The sequence below is a fragment of the Mus musculus genome, chromosome 18 (genome assembly GCF_000001635.26).
Source record: "Mus musculus strain C57BL/6J chromosome 18, GRCm38.p6 C57BL/6J".
Taxonomy (NCBI): Eukaryota; Metazoa; Chordata; class Mammalia; order Rodentia; family Muridae; genus Mus; species Mus musculus.
The window spans coordinates 65,955,452-65,975,443 of record NC_000084.6 but is presented as its reverse complement, the minus strand read 5'-3'; the positions used below and the strand labels follow the sequence as shown (position 1 = coordinate 65,975,443).

General features: G+C 46.4%; 1 protein-coding gene across 1 annotated transcript; it reads left to right on the top strand.

Moving 5' to 3' along the window:
• The first annotated feature begins 5,265 nt into the window (after positions 1-5,265).
• Positions 5,266-19,722, top strand: Cplx4 (complexin 4). The gene is made up of 3 exons (NM_145493.1): positions 5,266-5,563; positions 7,888-7,975; positions 18,353-19,722. The coding sequence occupies exons 1-3, from the start codon at positions 5,397-5,399 to the stop codon at positions 18,578-18,580; spliced, it is 483 nt and encodes a 160-aa protein (NP_663468.1). The 5' UTR covers positions 5,266-5,396; the 3' UTR covers positions 18,581-19,722.
• The last annotated feature ends 270 nt before the right edge of the window (positions 19,723-19,992 follow it).

Below are 19,992 nucleotides of genomic sequence, written 5' to 3'. Positions count from 1 at the left end.
GGTAGTATAAAAGCCTAATACAATAGAAGCTTTCTAGAATATATACACATATGAAGGTAATCTAAATGAAATCACCAAATAATGAAGGATACAGAACTCCATCTGGACACCTCTTGTCTCAAAAGGAAGCTTCCAATACAATGGTCTGCATCTAATTGAGTTGTTGGCCAAAAATGTCCCATGGGAATCCTCAAACAACCCATGTTATTGGCAAGACTGTAGATTGCTCTCTGCAAACTGATCACAAGGTGCCATTGCTGAAGACAACACCTATACAACTCATCAAACTCACTGGTTCAAGAAGTTGAACCAATGCCTACGTAGAGCATCCGTTGGACATTGGAACATCTTTGGTACAGAAAAATACTCTGCACTCTACCAAAGGAGAAATGTAAACACCAACCCAGCTACAAACCCTTTGATCTGCAATGGTGGCCTTCCTGCAAGATATTCTAGTACAATGATGGCACAAAGTTTGTCTTAACTTATTAATATTTGATTAGGGCCACTGTGTGAGATGGAACACATATCAGAGACTGCTTGGGAAACTAAGAACCTGAGACTAGATAGCCCAGGGACATAGGGTAAAACCAAACACTATTGTTCTACTAAAAAAACACAGCAACAAAATAACTCCTAGTGACATTGTGCTCTGTTAATACTCAAGATCAGTGGCTTGCTCAGCCATCATCAGAGAAGCCTCCTCCCACAGCAGATGGAAACAAATACAGAGACTCATTGCCAGACAACCTGCATAAAGTGAGTGTCCTCAGAACATTCAGTCCTAAACAGGATGTTTCCATCAAATTCCTCCTCTCAAGGTTCAGGGAACCCAGAGAAAGAAGAGTTGAAGAATAAATTTTAAATATTTATTGTTAAAAATCTGGCCTTAGCTTTTGAGACAAAGCTCAATTTAAAACATTGCAAAATACTCTAATCCTAGGCATTAGCTGTAAGGTCAATCATGGAACCCTGAGCAGTGCCCAAGAAGTTACCCACGAGGTAACCAAGAAGACTACAGCTATATCTGAGATCTGTGTGCCCTGGTCAGACAGCTCCTTTCCAGTTAAATGTCCTTGAGGCTGCAGGTAGATTTGTGTCTACTATATCAAAAACCGAGGAGGTAGCACATTTTTGCACCAGTGTGCAGGGCAGCCTCTCCAAGAAATCTTAAGTTTGTTATAATATCATCTACACTGTTCTGTTTTGTTGTTTTGTTGTTTTTGCTTTTCAGTCCTCCTGCCCCAACTTTGTGGGAAATTTACCCACCATGATTTTAGAGGGAATTACCCTACCTCAAATATTCATGAAATCTCAAGACCCATAATCAAATCCACTGGGCTGCCACCCTACTCTTAGGGATTGTCTACTCTAATCTCTGTATTTTAATTAATTGGTGTGTGTGTGTGTGTGTGTGTGTGTGTGTGTGTGTGTGTGTGTGTGTATGTGTTATGCAGGTGCATATGCCCATGTCTAGAGGTCAGAAGAGGGTATCAAGTGACTTGCACTAACACACATCAACTTATTTCTTGGTCATGGTGTCTGTACACAGCAGTAAAACCCTAACTAGGACAGGAGTTGGTACCAGGAGTGGGGTATTGCTGTGATAGGCCTGACCATGCTTTTGTTTGAAAGAATGTGAACTTTGGGACTTTGGATTTGGGAAGCAGTGGAATGCTTTATATGGGGCTTAATGAACTATCCTAGTAGGAATATAGAAGACTGTTATTAAGAATGATTTGAATTGTGTGGACCTGGGCCAAGAGGGTTCAGTGGAGAATTTCAATATGTGGCCTAGAGACTGTTTTTGCAATGTTGGTAAAGAATGTGACTACTTTTGTCTGAAGTGTTTGCCTGAGGCTAAAATGAAGAAACTCAGATTAATTGCATTGACAAAGAAAGTCTTAGAAATGCCCATCATAGACTTTGTTCTCTGGTTAAATCTCATAAAGAGTGTTTTGAACAAGTGTAACAAGCTTAGAAAGGAAAAATATAAAATATATGGTTTAAATATTAAAGCAGAACCAGGAAGTAGAATGGGGCTGAATCCTATGTTCTAGGAGAGAGCAAATTAAGGGAGTAGGAGTTTGGGGCAAGATCCTACCCAGCTAAGTTTAGATTCAGCCATGGTAGTACACACCTTTAATCCTTGGAGATAAAGCCAAACAGATCTCTGAGTTAAAGGCCAGCCTAGGACAGAGCAAGTTCCAGGTGAAGAAAAGCATAAATCCAGGTGTGGTGGTACACAGCTTTAATCTCAGCATTGATAAAGTTGAAAAAGGTGGTGGTGGGGACATGTTCCAGCCCCAGAAAACAACAGAACTCAGCAGTTTCAACCATTTGGCTCTGGCTTTAGAGTCAAGAATAGAATGGACTTCTGAGACAATTGATGCTAGTTAGTTGGAGCTAAGAAATTAGTGGTGATTAGGAAGAGACCAACATCACTGAGGTTAAATCTTCTGGGAAGTGTTTTCTGAGAGCACTACTAAGCTGTGTTCCAGAGATAGCCAAGCTTGTATCTTGTGCTGCAGCTGTACTTGGTAATGTATAAGAGTCAACCAGGTAGTACTGGTTTTGAAGGTATGAAGGGGTCATGAACAATAGCTGGGGCTTGGCACTATGAGAGGCCATGGAAGACCATTGTTGAAGGTGCAGCCCCAGTTGCAGTTGATGGCTCAAGACTGAAGGAGTCATGAAAGGAGTTGAGGCTTGGCACCATGAAGAGAGCCTATGAGAGTCTATTGGTGAAGCCTAGTTGCAGTGGAATATCCCAGTGTCTTGGAGTTGACAGTACCATGGGATGATCACCAAGAACAGCAGTAGCAGCAATGGATTGGATCAAACTGAGTTTAGAGTGCTACAGAGGACAGAGCTGGGGAAGTGACACCAGCCCTTTGGGGGAGCACAGAAGATCATGTGTAGATTGAAACATTGAACAAGAAGTTGTAACACTGGAGTTGCCTTGGAGACTCCAAGATGTTGGAGATGCCAGAGCTGTGGACTATCTGCTGAGGAAAGCTGCTAACAGAGAGTGGAAACAGCCCAGAATGTTGTAATCAAAAAGATGAAAAAGTGGTTGGAGATCTGAAGACAGCTTTGACATCAGACATGGAAATGCAGAGTTTGGAGTTTGCTCAGCTGATTTCCTGTCTTGCTTTGGGGATTACAGTTAACTTATTGGATGAATCTCAGAAGAGACCTTGAGTTCTGGATTTTTAACCTTGTTGAGACTGCTACAGACTATGGGAACTTTGGAAGTTGGACTGAATGTATTTTCATTATGCTATGGGTTGGTATGGCCTCCATAGACTCATATGTTTGAACAAGCCTATGGGAGCCAGGGAGTGGAATGTGATGGTTTATATAGGCTTGGGCCAGGGAGTGGCACTATTAGAAGGCATGGCCTTGTTGGATTAGGTGTGGCACTGTGGGTATGGGCTTTAAGACCCTAGTCATAGCTCCCTGGAAGTCAGTATTCTGCTAGCAGCCTTCAGATGAAGAGGTAGAACTCTCAGCTTCTCCTTCCTGCACCATGCCTGCCTGAACTCTGCCATGCTCCCACCTTGGTAATAATGGACTAGACTGATGAACCTATAAGCCAGCCCTAATTAAATGTTCTCCTTATAAGAGTTGCCTTGGTCATGGTGTCTGTTCACAGCAGTAAACTCTAACTAAGACACCCAGGAAGATTTGTTCCTGCTGAGAAAAATAATGAACATGAATTACAAATATTTCCAGTCCCCACCCCCCAGCTCTTTCATTAGAAATGTTCAATCATAGATTAAACCTTCCTGATTCTGTCACAGATCCTCACCTATTTCATTCATTTTCATTACTACTTCATAACTGTAATTTTGCTACTGTTATCTTACACGCGTTCTTGCGACCGGCCAGGAAAGACGCAACAAACCGGAATCTTCTGTGGCAAAAGCTTTATTGCTTACATCTTCAGGAGCAAGAGAGCAAGAGAGCAAGAGAGAGAATGGCGAAACCCCGTCCCTATTAAGGAGAATTATCCTCCACCTAGGACGTGTCACTCCCTGATTGGCAGCCCATCGGCCGAGTTGTCGTCACGGGGAAGGCAGAGCACAAGGAGTGGAGAACTACCATTGGCACATGCGCAGATTATTTGTTTACCACTTAGAACACAGGATGTCAGCGCCATCTTGTAACGGCGAATGTGAGGGCGGCTCCCCACACTGTTATGAATTCTAAAGTAAATAATTGATATGCAGGACATCTGATATTCAATCCCTGTGACTCCCCACCACCACCACCACCACCACCACCACCACCACCACCACCACCACCACCATCATCACCAAAAAATAGGGTTGCAACCCACAGGTTGAGAACCACTGGATTAAGGTCTTAGCTACACTCAGTTCTTACCTTGACTGGATGAAAGACAGAGAGGATTCCTGTTACAAAACACTGTCAGAGCTGGAGCTATGGTTAGTGCAGATCACATAGGATGCACACTGTGTATAAAGAAGAGTGCATACCGAGGACTTCCCTCCCATTGGTTCCTATCTCAGTGTCAAAAACATCCATCTCGGGAAGATGAGCGGCGCTTCTGTGTAGTAGAAGCTAAGCAAATCTTCCGGTGTAAACTCAAGACCATGGCTCACCTTTAGACCCCTTGCATGGCTCATGTGTTTGTGTGTGAAGCACCGTTCCCCATGAAGTGGAACCAAACGAACCGATGTTCCATTTTGGCAATGTTTGCTTAAGACTTGAGAGTCCGGTTAGATAAAATATGGATCAAAAGCACTGCTTTTGCTTCATAAAGCATCCAGGGGGGTTGAGTCTCACTGGACTATTTCCAACAGGATGTTTGTAGTTCGGGGCAGGGATGTGAAAATTTCACAGAGACCATATGATCAGTTGGCTCCAGTTAATATCATTGAAATGGGACTGTTGATGAAGCCCTGTTGTGTATATAAATTGAACTTTAGCGATCGGGAACATTGCTGAGAAGTGCTTTGCTGGCCTGACATGCACAAAGCCCTTCTCTCAATCTCCAGCTCTGGCCAAAAGCAAAACAAAATTTCGAAGGCTAAGGAGAACAGGGCAGAGATGGGTGGGGCTTCTGCCCCGTGAAATTAGCTGAGTGTATTAATCATATGGCAGAGGGTTGCGTCTGACCGTGGGTTTTAGTAATCGGAACCATCTGCCTCTGCACTAAGAGTTCGCCCTCTAATCCAGCTTACGACTAGCAAAAGCACTCTCCCCTGCCGCTGTGCCCTTGGACAGAGGAGGCTGCGCAAATCCTTCGCTCCCAAATGTGTGGCTGTGGTTGAAAATATTTGGAGGTTTTGCTTTGGTTTGGTTGGGGTATATTTTTTTTTTTTTGTCGATCTTTGACAGGGTTTCAGTTCTCCAAGGCCGAGAAAATGGCTTTCTTTGTGAAAAATATGATAAGTAACCAGGTAAAGAATTTAGGATTTGGAGGTGGGTCTGAAGAAAAGAAAGAAGAAGGAGGCACCTCAGACCCCGCGGCGGCTAAAGGGATGACTAGAGAGGAATACGAGGAATACCAGAAGCAGATGATTGAAGAGAAGTGAGTACCAGCCTTCGCTGCCCTTCAGAGCAAAGGGGGTGCATCCCTGGGGCATGCCTTCAGTGCCCGGGCTGATGGCTCTTGGCTTCTGAGGAGGCCGTTCCTTTGACTCTACCTCTAACCCCGTGAAAGTCGGTTCTGCTAAGCAGAACCTTGCAGCATCCCTGCCTCCGGATGCTACTGATACAGATGGAAGTGAACAGCACTGCGTGACTCTGTCCACCATGCTTAGCACAACTCAACACTGATAATTGGCCTTGATGTAATTGGTCAAGAAAAAAAATAAATGGCGAGGTCATGTTTTTCGATCTTTCTGATTTAAAAGGCTTGCGTGACATAGGTGTGGATATTTAGGGGCATCACAAAATAGTATACTTTCAGGCTTGGGAATTGAATTGCATGCAGGGATTTTTTTTTTCTTCAAAAGAAAGTCAGAGGAAGTATAAAATAAATATGCAACCCCAGTTAACAATATGCATGCTGAAGTGTTCTGGGGAGCTGTGGTGAGTTTTACAGCTTTATATATTATCAAAAAGTAAGATGAATAAATGAACAGAGAGAGGGTAGGTATGTGTAAAAGCGTGAGACGTGAACTGGAGAAGCTAGTGAATAGAAATGTGGCTTTGCATCTGAAGTTCTTTCAACTTTCCTGTATGTTTGAAAGCGTTCTTACTAAAATATTGAACAGAAAGAACTTGCTCCCTACCCATACCACATTGGCACTGGATACATCGCCCTTTCCTGTTTCTTTCTCTAGAAAATTCGAAGGTTGAATAGCCTGTTCCAGAATGCTCTGGAGGTAGAACTGAATCAAGAACACTTGAGTCCAAGGCACCTGGTGATCAGCCACGTTTATCTGATTGTTTGTTTCATGTGTAGCCCATCTTCAAAGTCAGCTTTTCTTGTCATGGTTAGGATTACTTCCGAGTTTGAAGTAAAAAAAAAAAAAAGAAAAATAAGAGCCAAATGTCACCTAAAAAAAAAAAAAAAAAATGAAGACAGGATTTATGGTCATGCAATGCCTCAAAGAGTCCACAGCAAAAAGCTTACCAGGCCTCCCTTGGGTGTACAGGAGACCCATACTTCTACTGCGTGGCCATGAGCACTCTTTTGAACTCTTGGCATTGATCTGACCTCACAGGGCAGCTTTCCTGTCTCCTTAGCAACCAGCTGTCACTCACAGAGAGCCCTCTACTACCTGGACCACTGCCGCAGTGGAACGTGCCAGCCAGTGGCCTTCAAGTTCCCTTGTCACGCTTCAAGCCATGCTTCAAGTTTCATTCGTTCTCAGTCTCAACCCTAGCTTCACAAAGAAACTTCATTTATCCAATTGGCCCGTCCCTATACAGCCATTTGATAGTGCCTTTGGGTAAATTCAGCATCCATCATGCACTTCTGTGGGCAACCAGGGAAGAAGGCAGTCCTTCCCAGCTGTGCACACATTCCCCAAAGCCTTACGCTTCTGCATAGATAATCACGACCCAGGGAGTCCATTTCACGTTGGCCTAACCATGGATCCAATTAGGCCAATGGTTCTCAACCTTCCTAATGCTGTGACCCTTTCATACAGGTTTCTCATGTGGTAGTGACCCCCCCAAGCACAAATTATTTTTGTTGCTACTTCCTCACTGTAATTTTGTTAGTTACGAATCATAATGTAAGTAGGTAAGATATCTGATATGTGACTCCCAAAGGGTCCAGACTCACACACTGAGAACCACTGAAGTAGGTCATCCCCAGAGCAGGCCCCCAGTCTGGCTGGCATGCTGAGAGCAGACATTGCTCATTCTTAGACAGTGCTTCTGACAAGGGGGCACTGACTAAATACTGTCACTGGGGCCTGACAGCAGTGACAACAAATGAACGGAAGCAACTTCGCATCCTGTCTGCAAACACCACAGGCAAAGAATATCTCCAATCCTGGAATGGGGCAGCTTGGTTTTTGCTTCTTTAAGAGCTCAGGGAGGGGCTTATTGGAAATGGAGCCTTCGTTTCAAAGGTTCCAAGGCAGCCGAAGAGGAACACAAGGGAAATTAGCTTTCCCCACGGGGGATGCCAAGGCTCACGGTCCAGGACCACACAGTCCTCCTCCTCTGTTTACTTCACAAAGACATTCCCCGACCAGCTGCCTGAGTGCTGGAGGTCACAATGACAGTGAAAGAGAAGCAGATATTGGAGACTTAGAGGGGAAAGTCCACCCTTTCCCAAATGTCAGTGGTCACTGGCAATCAAGTTTGTCCAAGGGTCCTGCTCCCTGAGCAACCTGGAATGTGTGGGGCCCTCTATCTCCTATGACCCTATTTCCTGTTCTTTACCTTTTTTAGGATGGAGAGAGATGCCGCATTTACGCAGAAAAAGGCAGAGAGGGCGTGCCTACGAGTCCACCTCAGGGACAAGTACAGGCTTCCAAAGGTAAGGAAGTGTTTGTTTATGTCTCAGTAATTAAAAAAAAAAAAAAGGAGAACGTTTGATTATCAGTGAGGTCACTTTGATGAATAAGTGTATATCCTTACATTACATACATGCTCTTGCTTTAAAAAAAAAAAGAGGTGTTGAACTAGGGTGCCATGTAAACAGTTTAATGTTTATGAAACTGATTCACAAAATCAGTTACTGATACTGAAAAATGAGGTGGGGGTGTGCATGTGTGTATATGTGTGTGTACACTTGTATGTATGTGTATGCGTGTATGTATTTGTGTGTATGTGTGCATGTGTGCATGACTCATGTGAGGACATTTGTGTGAATATGAATATAGGTAGGCATATGTGATGGCTCAAATGTAATCAGAAGACTGGCTTGCTGTTGGTCCTCATTTGCAACAGGGTTGCTTCATTGTTACAGAACTTTGTACATTCATGCGCAATGAATACAATGTCATAGCTGACATTTGTTAAGTTCTTTCTAGGTGTCAGGCATTGTATTCCACATGTATTGATTCACTTAGGGCCCATTTTTACCTCCATCTTATAACAGAAGATACAGGCACATAGCAGAGCCTTCCTGCCCTAAGCCAGGGCTTACACCCTTAAATTCCTGCCTCCCTTTGAAGGGGACAATTGGTCTCTCTCTTTGGAAGATGACAGCGTGGTGGTGACTCTCACCTGGCATCATCTTCTCCAGCTCAGACCTTTTGAGAGGTGGCTGTGGTCCAGTGTATTCCTGGCTAGTGGAAAGAGGATGTATTGACACGCTGTGGCACATGGCTCAGAGATGCTATTCCAGGGCTTGTCTCCAAGGGGCAGAGGGAGCAGCACTGGGCTAGTCTCACTCATTTCTAGTGTCCCCATCCTCCTCACTTCCTGAGGAACTACTCAGGTGCATTAACTGTCCTGCCTTTACGCCCCTAAAATGGGTGTTCAAATTTGCATTCGGAAAATCCATTCTCTCTGCAGAACCCCATAGGTCCGGTACAGCCGATGTAAAACTCTCCCCAAATGCAAACCCCCAACATGGGCCACGTCCATGTCTTCATGGGTTAGAAAGGACAGCAAACGTCTGTTCCTCAGTGTGTCTTCTGCAGATCCCTGGAAAAGCTGATGCTGGATTCTACAAGCACTTTTCTCCACCGTGCTTGCATTTTTAAAAGGAGGGAACTAAAAAACCCCTCCCCTTCCAACCTCAAGCCCCGCCCCCTCCCCTCCAAGCCCCTCCCCTTCCACGCTCTCCATCAGAATTTCCTGAGATTCTCTGGGCTGAGTGTGTCCTGCCCTGTGCAGGCAGCCTGTATCTGAAATACAGTGCTAAATAGACGTCCTCAGCAGTGTCTTTCCCTGGGCTGGATTAAAGCAGCACAAATATTACTTAGGATGAGGCAGATGGGGCACAATTCAAACAGGAGAGAGAGAGAGAGAGAGAGAGAGAGATGCATACTACACACTACATTGAAACATATGGATAACCCACACTGCCCACTGACTGCCTCTTTTAGGGACAAGGCACTGGATCTGACCCACTCCCACGAACACCAGAGGGTCCTCTGCCTTCTTGGCCTCTCACAGTTTGCAGGGACCTCTCAGGCTGCCTAAGCTCCAAGTATACAGATGAGAATTCCACTCAAGAACACTGTACAGCCACAGTCCTTTGGCCAGCTGCCTTTCGGCTGGGAGCCTCCCTATAGTGTTTCTCAATGATGGTCGCAGTTTGTAAGATTGACTCTATAGGGTGTTTTAAGAATTTCCCAGTGGTGTGAGAAACACCAAAAACCCTGCTGCTTAAAACAGGATGGCCTGCTTTCTGTAAAGTCTGTGGGATTGGAATCCAGCACGGGTCTCTGTGAAAACAGTAAAAAAATAAAATGAAAAAAAAAATCATATTCACCTTAGTCTGTATAGCACCAGAGACAACTTACTTTCCCAGCCTCAAGGTATGGTATCTCATGTTTGCCATTGAGCGGCACCCGTGGGCACCTCCTCTGCCTTCTGAGTTACATGTCCCCTTCCCCCTCTCACTGATGAGGTTCGGTGAGCAATAGTCACAAGAGCCCACAAGAGTCAGAAGCAGCTCTGGAGATCAGCACCGGGACAGAGGCTTCAAGCTCCCCCCCCCACACCCCCCCCACACCCCCCCCCCCCCGCCCCAAAGAGCAGCTCTGGGTGGTGCCACCTGCAGACTTGACCATGGAGCTCACCCCCAGAGGCTGCCTGCATGGGTAATCCCCAATGCCAGGCGCCCCCTTGTGGTAGTCATCTGAAGGACTCTCCCTGTCCCAGAGCCTGCCCTGTGTGCTGGTAACAGCATTAGGACTCTGCAAAACTCTTGTGTGGATGACAGTCTATCCTTTAAACACGCATCGTTTTGCTGTTAAGGGTGAAGGTGTGCATTTTAAATCTTCCTGTGGAATACTAAGAGGGAGTCAGTTTTTAAACAACTGGGGCGGTATGGCTCTGTAATGACAATACTTGGAGATAAGCTGACAGAACTGGAGTATCAAACTGCAAGAAAAGATGGGGGGCAGGGGTGGATGAAGTAGGGGTGTTCCAAAGGCCATGCTTTTGTTCCAGTATTGTCGCCAGCCAACTTGTGGCCTCTCGGCTGGGTTTGCCACATTACAGGCGAATCTTCAGCCTTCCTTGGACTGTGCCACAGAACCCCTCCTTCCCATCGGAACCTTTGGCGTGTTCTCAGAATGCCACAGTCAGAATCCGAGCTGGAGACGTGTAGTAGTCAGAGACCCTGGACTGGAAGAAGGTGTCACTTTCCTGCCCCTTGCCTCACAGTCACTGGCTCTGTGATAGAGAATGCCCAAGGCCCCTAGGACCCTAGTCACGGCATGCTTGCCACGCAAGGTCATCTGAGGAGCATGCCACCGTGGGCTCCCCCCATCCATCATCGCTAAATTCTTTTCCTAGAATAAATCTAGGCCACCACGCTTCATCTTCCTGGTACCAGTGCTGGGAGAGGTTTTACTTTTTACTTTCTGCATCTAGGGAAGGATACACTGTAGGTACAGACTGCATACATAGTCATGAAAAGCACATACATGGAGAGGTTTGTGAAAGATTGCAAAGCCTCCTGGGACAACAGGGACACTTATTCTTCATTCAGGATCTTTCCGTGCCCCGATCTCCTCATGTCCTCTCTAAACTGTCAGTCCCCTCCACAATGCTAGACATTAGAACTGAACAGATGGGCTAAGAAAATGGCAGAGAATGCAGTTCACCTGGACTCTACTGATCACCTAACCGCCACTCCATCCACACAGCATCTGTAGCGTAAGCAGCCCTGTGTTATCTGATGACGTATGCAGAAGGCACAGTCAGAGCCCAGTGATACTAGTCTGTAGGGAACTGGACAAGTTCAACACACCCTTTCACTAACAAGGATGCTAGGCTCTTCATTCTCAACACCCTTTGGCTGCCGCCACTGTGGTTACATAACCACGGGAGTCAATTTAGACCCTTTCCCTTGGCCAAAGCCAAACAGAGAGCAGATCTGAGAAAAATGCCTTCCCGGGAGCTGTCAGGTTTAATGAGGACAGCTGTGTCACATTTAGGAATTAGAACTGTACTTTCTAAAGAAGTTTACTTGGCTGGTGTTTCCTAGGCAAGAGCGTTTCGCTCTTTTATTACCAGCTGGGGAAAAAAAAGGGACTCTTTCTCTCTCTCTTTCTCTCTCTCTCTCTCTCTCTCTCTCTCTCTCTCTCTCTCTTTCTTTCTTTTTCCCAAGACAGGGTTTCTTGTGTTTCCCAGGCTGTCCTGGAACTCACTCTGTAGACCAGGCTGGCCTGGAACTCAGAAATCCACCCACCTCTGCCTCCCAAGTGCTGGGATTAAAGATGTGCACCACCACTGCCCAAGCCAAAAGTGACTCTTAACAATGCCGAACCTAGGCTTTTGGGTGGCCATTGTTGATTGTAGTAGTTAGGGAAGTCGTCAGATGAATGCAGAAACCATGCTTCATCACTCCAGGGGATGGCTATGTAGATACACATCTATGGGATGGACATGTAGATATACATCACACACCCCGCCTGTGTTGGGTTCCTCTGGTTTTCGGTGACAGCCCATTGGAGTGTTTTAGAAGCCTAGCATTATCCACCCTCATGTGCGGTGGGATCAGCTCTATCAGTTAGCTGCTGCCCCTTGCTCTGCATCTTCTTGGTTTCCCTTCTGCGGACTCCCAGAGAGGGAATCGCCTCCATCCCAACTGAAGCAAGCAAGCGGTGTTTTTCACCTGCAAGTACCTTGGCTGGCCTGGGTCCTGCCTCCAGGTTCCATCTTCCTTTAGCACTGTGACTCTCAACCTTCCTAACACTGCGGCCCTTTCGTACAGTTCCTCATGGTGTGGTGACCCCCACCCCCCACCCCCAGCCATGAAACTGCTACTTCATAACTGTAATTTTGCTGCTGTTATGAATTGTAATGCAAATCATCTGATATGCCCGGTGTGTGACTTGCAACCCTGATGGTGGGGGTCGAGACCCACAGGTTGAGAACCACCATTGTAGAATGTCAACAGTCTATCCACACACTTCCCATTTGAGTCCTTTGTTTTCTTAGCACTGGTGGTCACTTCAGCCATGCAGTTCCTTCTCCTCTGTTTACCCTTCTCCTTCTGGTTTACCGCCAGCTCTACTTGTTTTTCTTTATAGATTACATTCCCCCATCCATCCCCATTTTTTAGAATGCCCCAGCATGCCCCCTTGGCCATCTCCCTGGACACTCAAGTCTGTACATTCCTGCTGAGTGATAACATCTGGCTGTTGTTTTCTGCTGCCACCTACACGTTGGTGACACTCAGCTCCTGCTTCTATCTTTTCCCAAAATGTCACTACCTGGTCACCTCACTGGGAGAGCAAGCTCACCCTCAAATGCCTTACTCCTTACCCCACAAACTTGCTCCTACCCAGGCCGCACTGGTGGCTGTCATGGCCACCCACGGTCAGGTTAGCACATGAGAAACACTGGGCTCTTTTGTCTGTTCTAGCAGCAATCACCCAGCTGCCTTGATTCACCTTGTGGATCCTCTTAGCTTGTCCCCCATGCAAGCTGCGGCTCTTTCCATCTCTGTCAGGACAGCAGCTCTGAGCCTTGGGACTGGAGTCAGAGGTTTCCAAAATGTAGATCTCTTCTTGTTCCTTCCCTGTCTGAGTTTACCTCAAAGGCTAACTATGACTTTTAAAAGAAATCCAGCTCTGGCTGTGACCTGCATGCCCTGCCGTGGCTTTGTGGCTTCTGACTTCCTGGGTTCACTACAGGCTGCTCCATGCTCCCCAGACCCTCATCCCACACTGTCCCCACACCCCAATTTCCACACTCCCTTTCCTTTAGAGGAGATTGCTGGTTTAGTGTTGCCTCTTCTAAAACTCTCCATGACTCTCTCTCCAGCTGGAGGCTGGATTGGGTCACGTCTGGGTTCACCCGATCTAGTGTATATAACTGGTTCTCAACCTGTGGGTCTGAACCCCCTTGGAGATTGAATAACCCTCTCACAAGGGTCACCCAAGACCATTAGAAAACACAGATGTTTATATTATGATTCGTAATGATAGTAAAATTACAGTTATGCAATAGTTACAAAAAATAATGTTACAGTTGGGGGGGGTTACAAGTAACTGAATTAAAGGGTGGCGGCACTAGGAAGGTTGAGAACCACCGCCCTATGTCATCTTAGGACCCTAAGTATTCACAGCTGCCACACACTTCTCAACAAGATTGACTTCATCTTTGTCCCAGTGCCTAGCATGGACCAGGACACATAGAAGTTGAGGACACAGACACACATTTATACTTACACATGTGTACATGTGAACACACACACAAGCACACATGACAGAGAGAGAGAGAGAGAGAGAGAGAGAGAGAGAGAGAGAGAATATTACTGCTGATTGAATGGTTATTGGGAAAACAGAAAAAGGATAATACCCCATACCCAAAAGTCAACATACCAGAAACAACAGAAAGACCCTGTTATAAGAAGTATATTCAAGTACATTTTCATGCAAAGAACAGAGCTGGATTGGACATTACAGTATTGTATACCAAAAGAAGGCTACTTTATATTATAATTAAAATGCAGTATATTTTCTAATCCAGCAAGTGAGATGTTTTAAATAAAGCCACAAGATTCTTTCTAAAAAAGTAACTGAGCCCTGGCCCCAACCGATTCAAAATGTATATGTAAGTCAAGCCAAATTAATAAGCGAAAAGAGTTCCACAGCGTGCCCCAATCCTATTAGCAGAATTGTCAATCTGGGTCAGTCACTGGAGAGCATGCTGTCCCCCTGCTGAGCCTCGCGACTTAGTTACACCTGGCGTTTGTCTGCCCCATGAAGGGCGCTGCTCATTATGAAAGTCTCTCAATACAGCCGTCTTTAAGTGTGTCATATCGTAAACGCCACTAGAATTTAATTTAGAACATGCTTCATTCAAAATATTTACATAATTCTAAAGATGGCTCAAGGCTCCTTTGGCAGTCTTTTTAGGATTAGAGGTCCTTGGGGCTTCTGCAGGGCCTGAGACACAGAGCCAGCTTGTCTCCAGCAGCTGCTTCAAGTGAAGTACCCTCCCTTTGCCTCCCTTCTCCCTCCCCCCTCTCCTCCCCTCCTCTGCCTGTCCTGGTTCCCATTGCTCCTCCTCCTCCTCAGCACCCCCCCCCGCCGCCCCCCAGAGCAGTGGACTGAATGTCCCAAGGGACAAGGCAGCTTGAGACAGACACAAAGAGACAGGGTTTCCTCTGCCACACTACTTCTCTCTCTCTCTCTCTCTCTCTCTCTCTCTCTCTCTCTCTCTAGCTTTCAACTTCCCTGTCAGAATGCCAACTCTGCATTTAAGAGGCAGAGTAATTTCCCAAGATCACACACTGACCTGGTCCTGCAGACCTATTGTCCTGCAAGATTAACAACAATAACAAAAATGGCATTCCCAATAAGGGGTGACCTGCGTCACTGTCACTGGTCTAGTACTTTCTGCATACTTAAGGCTGACCTCGAACTTTGGAAATCCTGTAGTCTCAGCCTTCTAAGTGCTGGATTTACAGGCATAAGCCACCACGCCCACAGGAAATGACGCTTTTGCAAGCATCCGCCTTATAGGACCTCGTTTTCCTCTGTTGAAAATGAGAAGCTTAAATAGGTTCCCTCTCCCAGCTTCGGCGGTTCCTACGAGGAAGGAAAAGTCCTGCGTGCACAGCTGCTTCCTAGAAACTCAGATAACTTCCCACTTCCAACCAACACTAAGAACTGAAGGCCTCTGTGGGAAAAGACCAAGTCAGGGCTATTCTACATTCTGAGTGTGCCGAGGCCTCCTTAAGAGCAGCAGGGACAGCAGCCAAGGCAGCCATCCTCCTGCCTGCAACACCTTTCCCAAGCATCTCCTCCCTCAGAACCAGGACTGGGGCGAGTAGCCTGTGGCAGGAATTAACTACTGAAGGCGGTGATGTCATAGGTCAGGGAGCATCTGCCCAACCAGCTGTTTGGTATGTCACACACCGAAAATAAATGAACAAGCCTCAGACAGAACCAGATCTCCCTCACGTCAAACAGGTGTGTGCTTAGCCGCTCTCAGCTTCAAGAAGGCAGAATCATCTAAGATGGCATTCCCCAGGGGATCCCAATGTTCCAGCTTCCCTGGACAAAGTAGATAAGCGAGAAAGCCATTAAGACAGTCTCTTGGACACCCAGAATGATAAAAGGAATGCTTTGTGCTAAGGTGGTCCAGGGAGTTGGAGCTGGACAATCCTGTCCCTTGTGAGGAGAATAGGTCTGGTGTTTCACAGCACGAGCTGGCTGGCATACGTGCACACCAACCTCCCACCCCACCCCCAGCTCTAGGCCCACGGTGGTCACTCTGTCCAGAGGCATTCTGTCCAGGGTTCTATTTGCTGATGAGTGCAGAGATTTCACTCCCAAACATAGAGGGGTGGGGGCCAGGACACCCCACACACACAGGATTGCCTTTTTGATCATTTGCATTTGGGATCATTTACATTTGGTTGGGGGATGCAATGTTCCAGTTTCACAGGAACTCAAAGAAAACCGGATGAAGTCTTTTACCCTCAACTCCTCCATCAGAAATACACAAAGGATAATCTTATAGGAGAGCAAGCAGCCCATTAGGATAGGTAAATAAAAACAAATGGAAATGCAAGATTGCCTGGGAGCCCCTGGGGATTAACTAATTACTCTCACAATGCTTTGAGTAGGAACTAATTAATCTGTTAAGCATCGGGAGAGGCTAAGTCACCTGCCAAGTGCAGCCTTGCCTGGGCTGCAGAGGCTGAGTTGGAGGTCTGTAGAGAGGGCCAGTATGAGGACCATCTACTAACAAAGCATCAGACCCCTGCCTCCTAAACTCATTCTACAGCCAGACTCGCTGTCACTCTACTTGGAACTAGATAAGGGGAAGACTTCAGCCACCTCGTCCCTCTAAGCCCATTTAGAGATGGAGAATGAAGAGTGCAGGCATTATCCTGACACAGCTCCCAGACCGTGGGACAACCAGTCTCTGATCGATCATTTCTGCTAGGCCCCCAGGTGAGGGGTACTCCCGTCTCCCTTAGGTATTGACTTTACTAAGGGACTCCACAGATACAAATCAGTGTGGCCTGATTCAAACTAATGGCCATTCGAGATTTCGTGAGTTTTGGTAGCAGATACAAGGCCGATTAAAACCTGCAGGGGTGGGTGCTAGCATGGGCCTTGCCTACCAACTTTAACTCCCTTCTGTGCTCCTGAAATAAAGTTCACCACCCGATGGAAAATGGTTTCAGAGTTGTAGTCTGGGACATCAGCTACTACGAGCCTTTCACAGGGGACCTTCATTCCTTAGCTTTTTTTTTTTCCATTACTAAGATCTCTATAGCATAAAGGCAGGAAACCAGGCACAGCCAACTTGGAAATCCTGCTACATCCATGTAATGTGGCAATGGATCCAATCATACAGAGTGCCAATGAGGACCCTCACCTATCACACACATGGGCTCCATGCCACACTAATCTCCAGGAACTGGAGGCCAACATCAGGTTAGACGTGATTCTGTGTCCCTGGGGAAAACCCAGTGTAGCAGAAGGAAAGGAAGGAGCCATCGTTAAGCAGGGGTTGCCACTAGAATGTGCAAACTGAAAGAATGGAGTCATAAGTGGTCACTGTCCACTCAAATGCCACCCCCTGGAGTGGTGTCCCACAAGTCATGGCAGGGAGCTGGCAGGCTCTGCAGAATTTACGATGCTGCTCTGGAAGGAGCTGGGATGGATTTAGCTTCTGTGCACATCAAGAGAGGGCCTCTGGGGCTGGAGAGAGAGATGGCTCTACGGTTGAGAACACTGGCCGTTCTCTGAGAACACTTGCTGTGTTCAGTTCCAAGCACCCACGTGGTAGCTCACATGGTGGAGTCTATAACTCCAGATCCAGGGCATCCAGTGTCCACTTCTGACTCCCGTGGACACCAGACTTGCTTGTGCTTGTAGAGGCCACATGGTGACTCAAAAACATCTCTAACTCCAGTCCCAGCTACTGCATGCATGCACGCGATCCAAAGATATACATTCAGAGAAACACCCACATACAAAAACCAAAAATATCAGAGAGATAGAGAGAGAGAGAGTAAGAGATGGGGAGGAAGGAGAGGGAGAGGGGGAGGGAGAGGGAGAGAGATTCAGACAAATACCCACATAAGAGAGAGGGGAGGGAAAGGGAGAGGGAGGGAGAAATAGAAAGACAGACAGACAGATGAAAATGGAAGGAAATGGGGAGGGAGGAGAGGAGAGGGAGAGAGAGAGAGAGAGATAGATTCAGACAAATACCCACATAAGAGAGGGGGAAGAGGGAGAGATAGACAGACAGACAGAGATGAAAATGGGGAGGGAGAAGGGGAGAGGGGGGAGGGAGGGAGAGAGAGAGAGAGAGAGAGAGAGAGAGAGAGAGAGATCGCTTCTGGACCTTCATTCAAAGGTTCCATTACCAGGGTTTCTGATCCAGTAGATCTGGGCAGAATTCCTATTTGTAATGGCCTCCCAGATGGTGTCAGTGCTGCTGCTTCTGGGAACACAGTTGGGAAACGTTTGGGCTGGAAGGTTCTGGTCAGCCCAAGATGCATAGAAAGAGAGGAGGACCTCCCACCCCAGAGCTGCATCAGTGTCTGCCGCTGTCTCCAGGGTCAGGGCCACCGCAGGACAGCCAAGCACGTTGCTCACACCGCTCATCCCTGACAGTCCTTTCCTTTCATGTCGTGTCTACATTTCATTCAGCCACTTAATCAGTCGGTCAGTTTCAGAGCGCTCTCTCTCTCTCTCTCTCTCTCTCTCTCTCTCTCTCTCTCTCTGGTTTTTCTTATGTTTTTCTCACATAGAGTGAAATGGATGAGACACAAATCCAACTGGCTGGAGACGATGTGGACTTACCAGAAGATCTCCGAAAGATGGTAGATGAAGACCAAGATGAGGAAGAGGAGAAGGATTCTATCCTTGGGCAGCTGCAGAACCTCCAAAACATGGACTTGGATACCATTAAAGAAAAGGCACAAGCCACCTTCACAGAAATCAAGCAGTCAGCAGAGCAGAAGTGTTCTGTGATGTGAGAGGGGCAGACTGCCTTCAGGAAGACGGGGCTCCTGGGGGTGGGCATGACCAGCACGCATTATAACTTAGCAAATATATCTAGGGAAACCATGATGCTGAGGCTGTCTACTACCGGCATGTAGACAATAACTCGGTCGATCTTGATGTCCCAGGTACGGCACTAACCAGCCCACACATCACGGGCACGGAACATGTTTCCCTTTAGTTATAGCCACAAATAATTAAGGAATATCAGCCATAAGTTATGATGTGGGACCATCTGGTTAAAGATCTTTAGGACAGCCAGAAGGAGTCAAACAAAAGCATTTCCTTTCCAGCTTTCTTCCTTATCGAGCAGGTCCCAACCATCAGCGTGATTCGTTACCTCTAGAGGAAAGGCTGCTCGCCTGGTACCAAGACTACAGACAGGTGACAGAGCAATCAGATGTCACGTTGCTTTTTACTTGCAGCATCCTTGATATCCATGATTTTTTTCCCCTTAAAACCGGCTCTCAGACACTGTGCAAGTCATTTTGTGTTTCTGCAATCAAATATCTGATATACACATCATAAATGGAAGAAAGATTTATGCGGGGGTCATGGTTCAGCAGGTCCAGTCCATGGTTGCTTGGCTGTATGGGATTGGGCAGAACCCCATGGCAGGGAGGATAGAGGGTGGAGTGGCATCCAGGAACAAGAAATGCACAGTCATCTACTATCCTTAAGTTAGGTCCTACCTGCGATCCTTTAATACAGTTCCTCACGTGGGGGTGACCCTCCCCCCAGCCACAAAATTATTTTCTCTGCTATTTCATAACTGTAATTTTTCTAGTGTTATGGGTTGTAATATAAGTATCTGTGTTTTCTGGTGGTCTTAGGCGACCTCTGTGAAAGGATTGAGAACAGCTACCCTGGTACATCGCACCAGATGACTCTATCTCAGTTAACACCAACTCCTGAGAATATGGGCTGGGGCAGGGACGATGTGTATATTGGGTCAGAAATTCTCAAACATTCTTTTGTGGCCCCTTTCACTTGAGAAATTTTCACACACTCTGGTGTATATATGTGAATATTCACTGACAAGTCATAAAAAAACTGAAACAACTTTACATCTAATTTTAGCATTTATTAAAATAAAAGGAAATGTGTATTCTAAGAAGATCCGTATACGTATTTATTTGTACATAAAATTTTCAGTTCTTTGCTGGCTATTTGATACTGTAGGACACATTTTCAACACTTTTTAGAGTTGATCAATATGCTGCTTTTTAGGTTGAGTGTAGTGACATGTGTCTATAATCCCTCCTCGTGGGAGGTAGAGGCAGGGTGACCATGAATTGAAGGCCAACCTTGACTACAGAGTGACCCTGAGGCCAGCCTGGGCTACATGAGACTCTGTCTCATGAAACAAAAACTGTTTCAAAAAATG

What these genes read in the sequence shown, in the direction of transcription:
- Cplx4 (NM_145493.1), top strand. Translation starts at nt 5,397, where the DNA reads ATGGCTTTCTTTGTGAAAAATATGATAAGTAACCAGGTAAAGAATTTA. An exon ending in AAGCAGATGATTGAAGAGAA is followed by an intron (nt 5,564 to 7,887) that starts GTGAGTACCAGC and finishes TACCTTTTTTAG; the next exon opens with GATGGAGAGAGATGCCGCAT. An exon ending in ACAAGTACAGGCTTCCAAAG is followed by an intron (nt 7,976 to 18,352) that starts GTAAGGAAGTGT and finishes TTTCTCACATAG; the next exon opens with AGTGAAATGGATGAGACACA.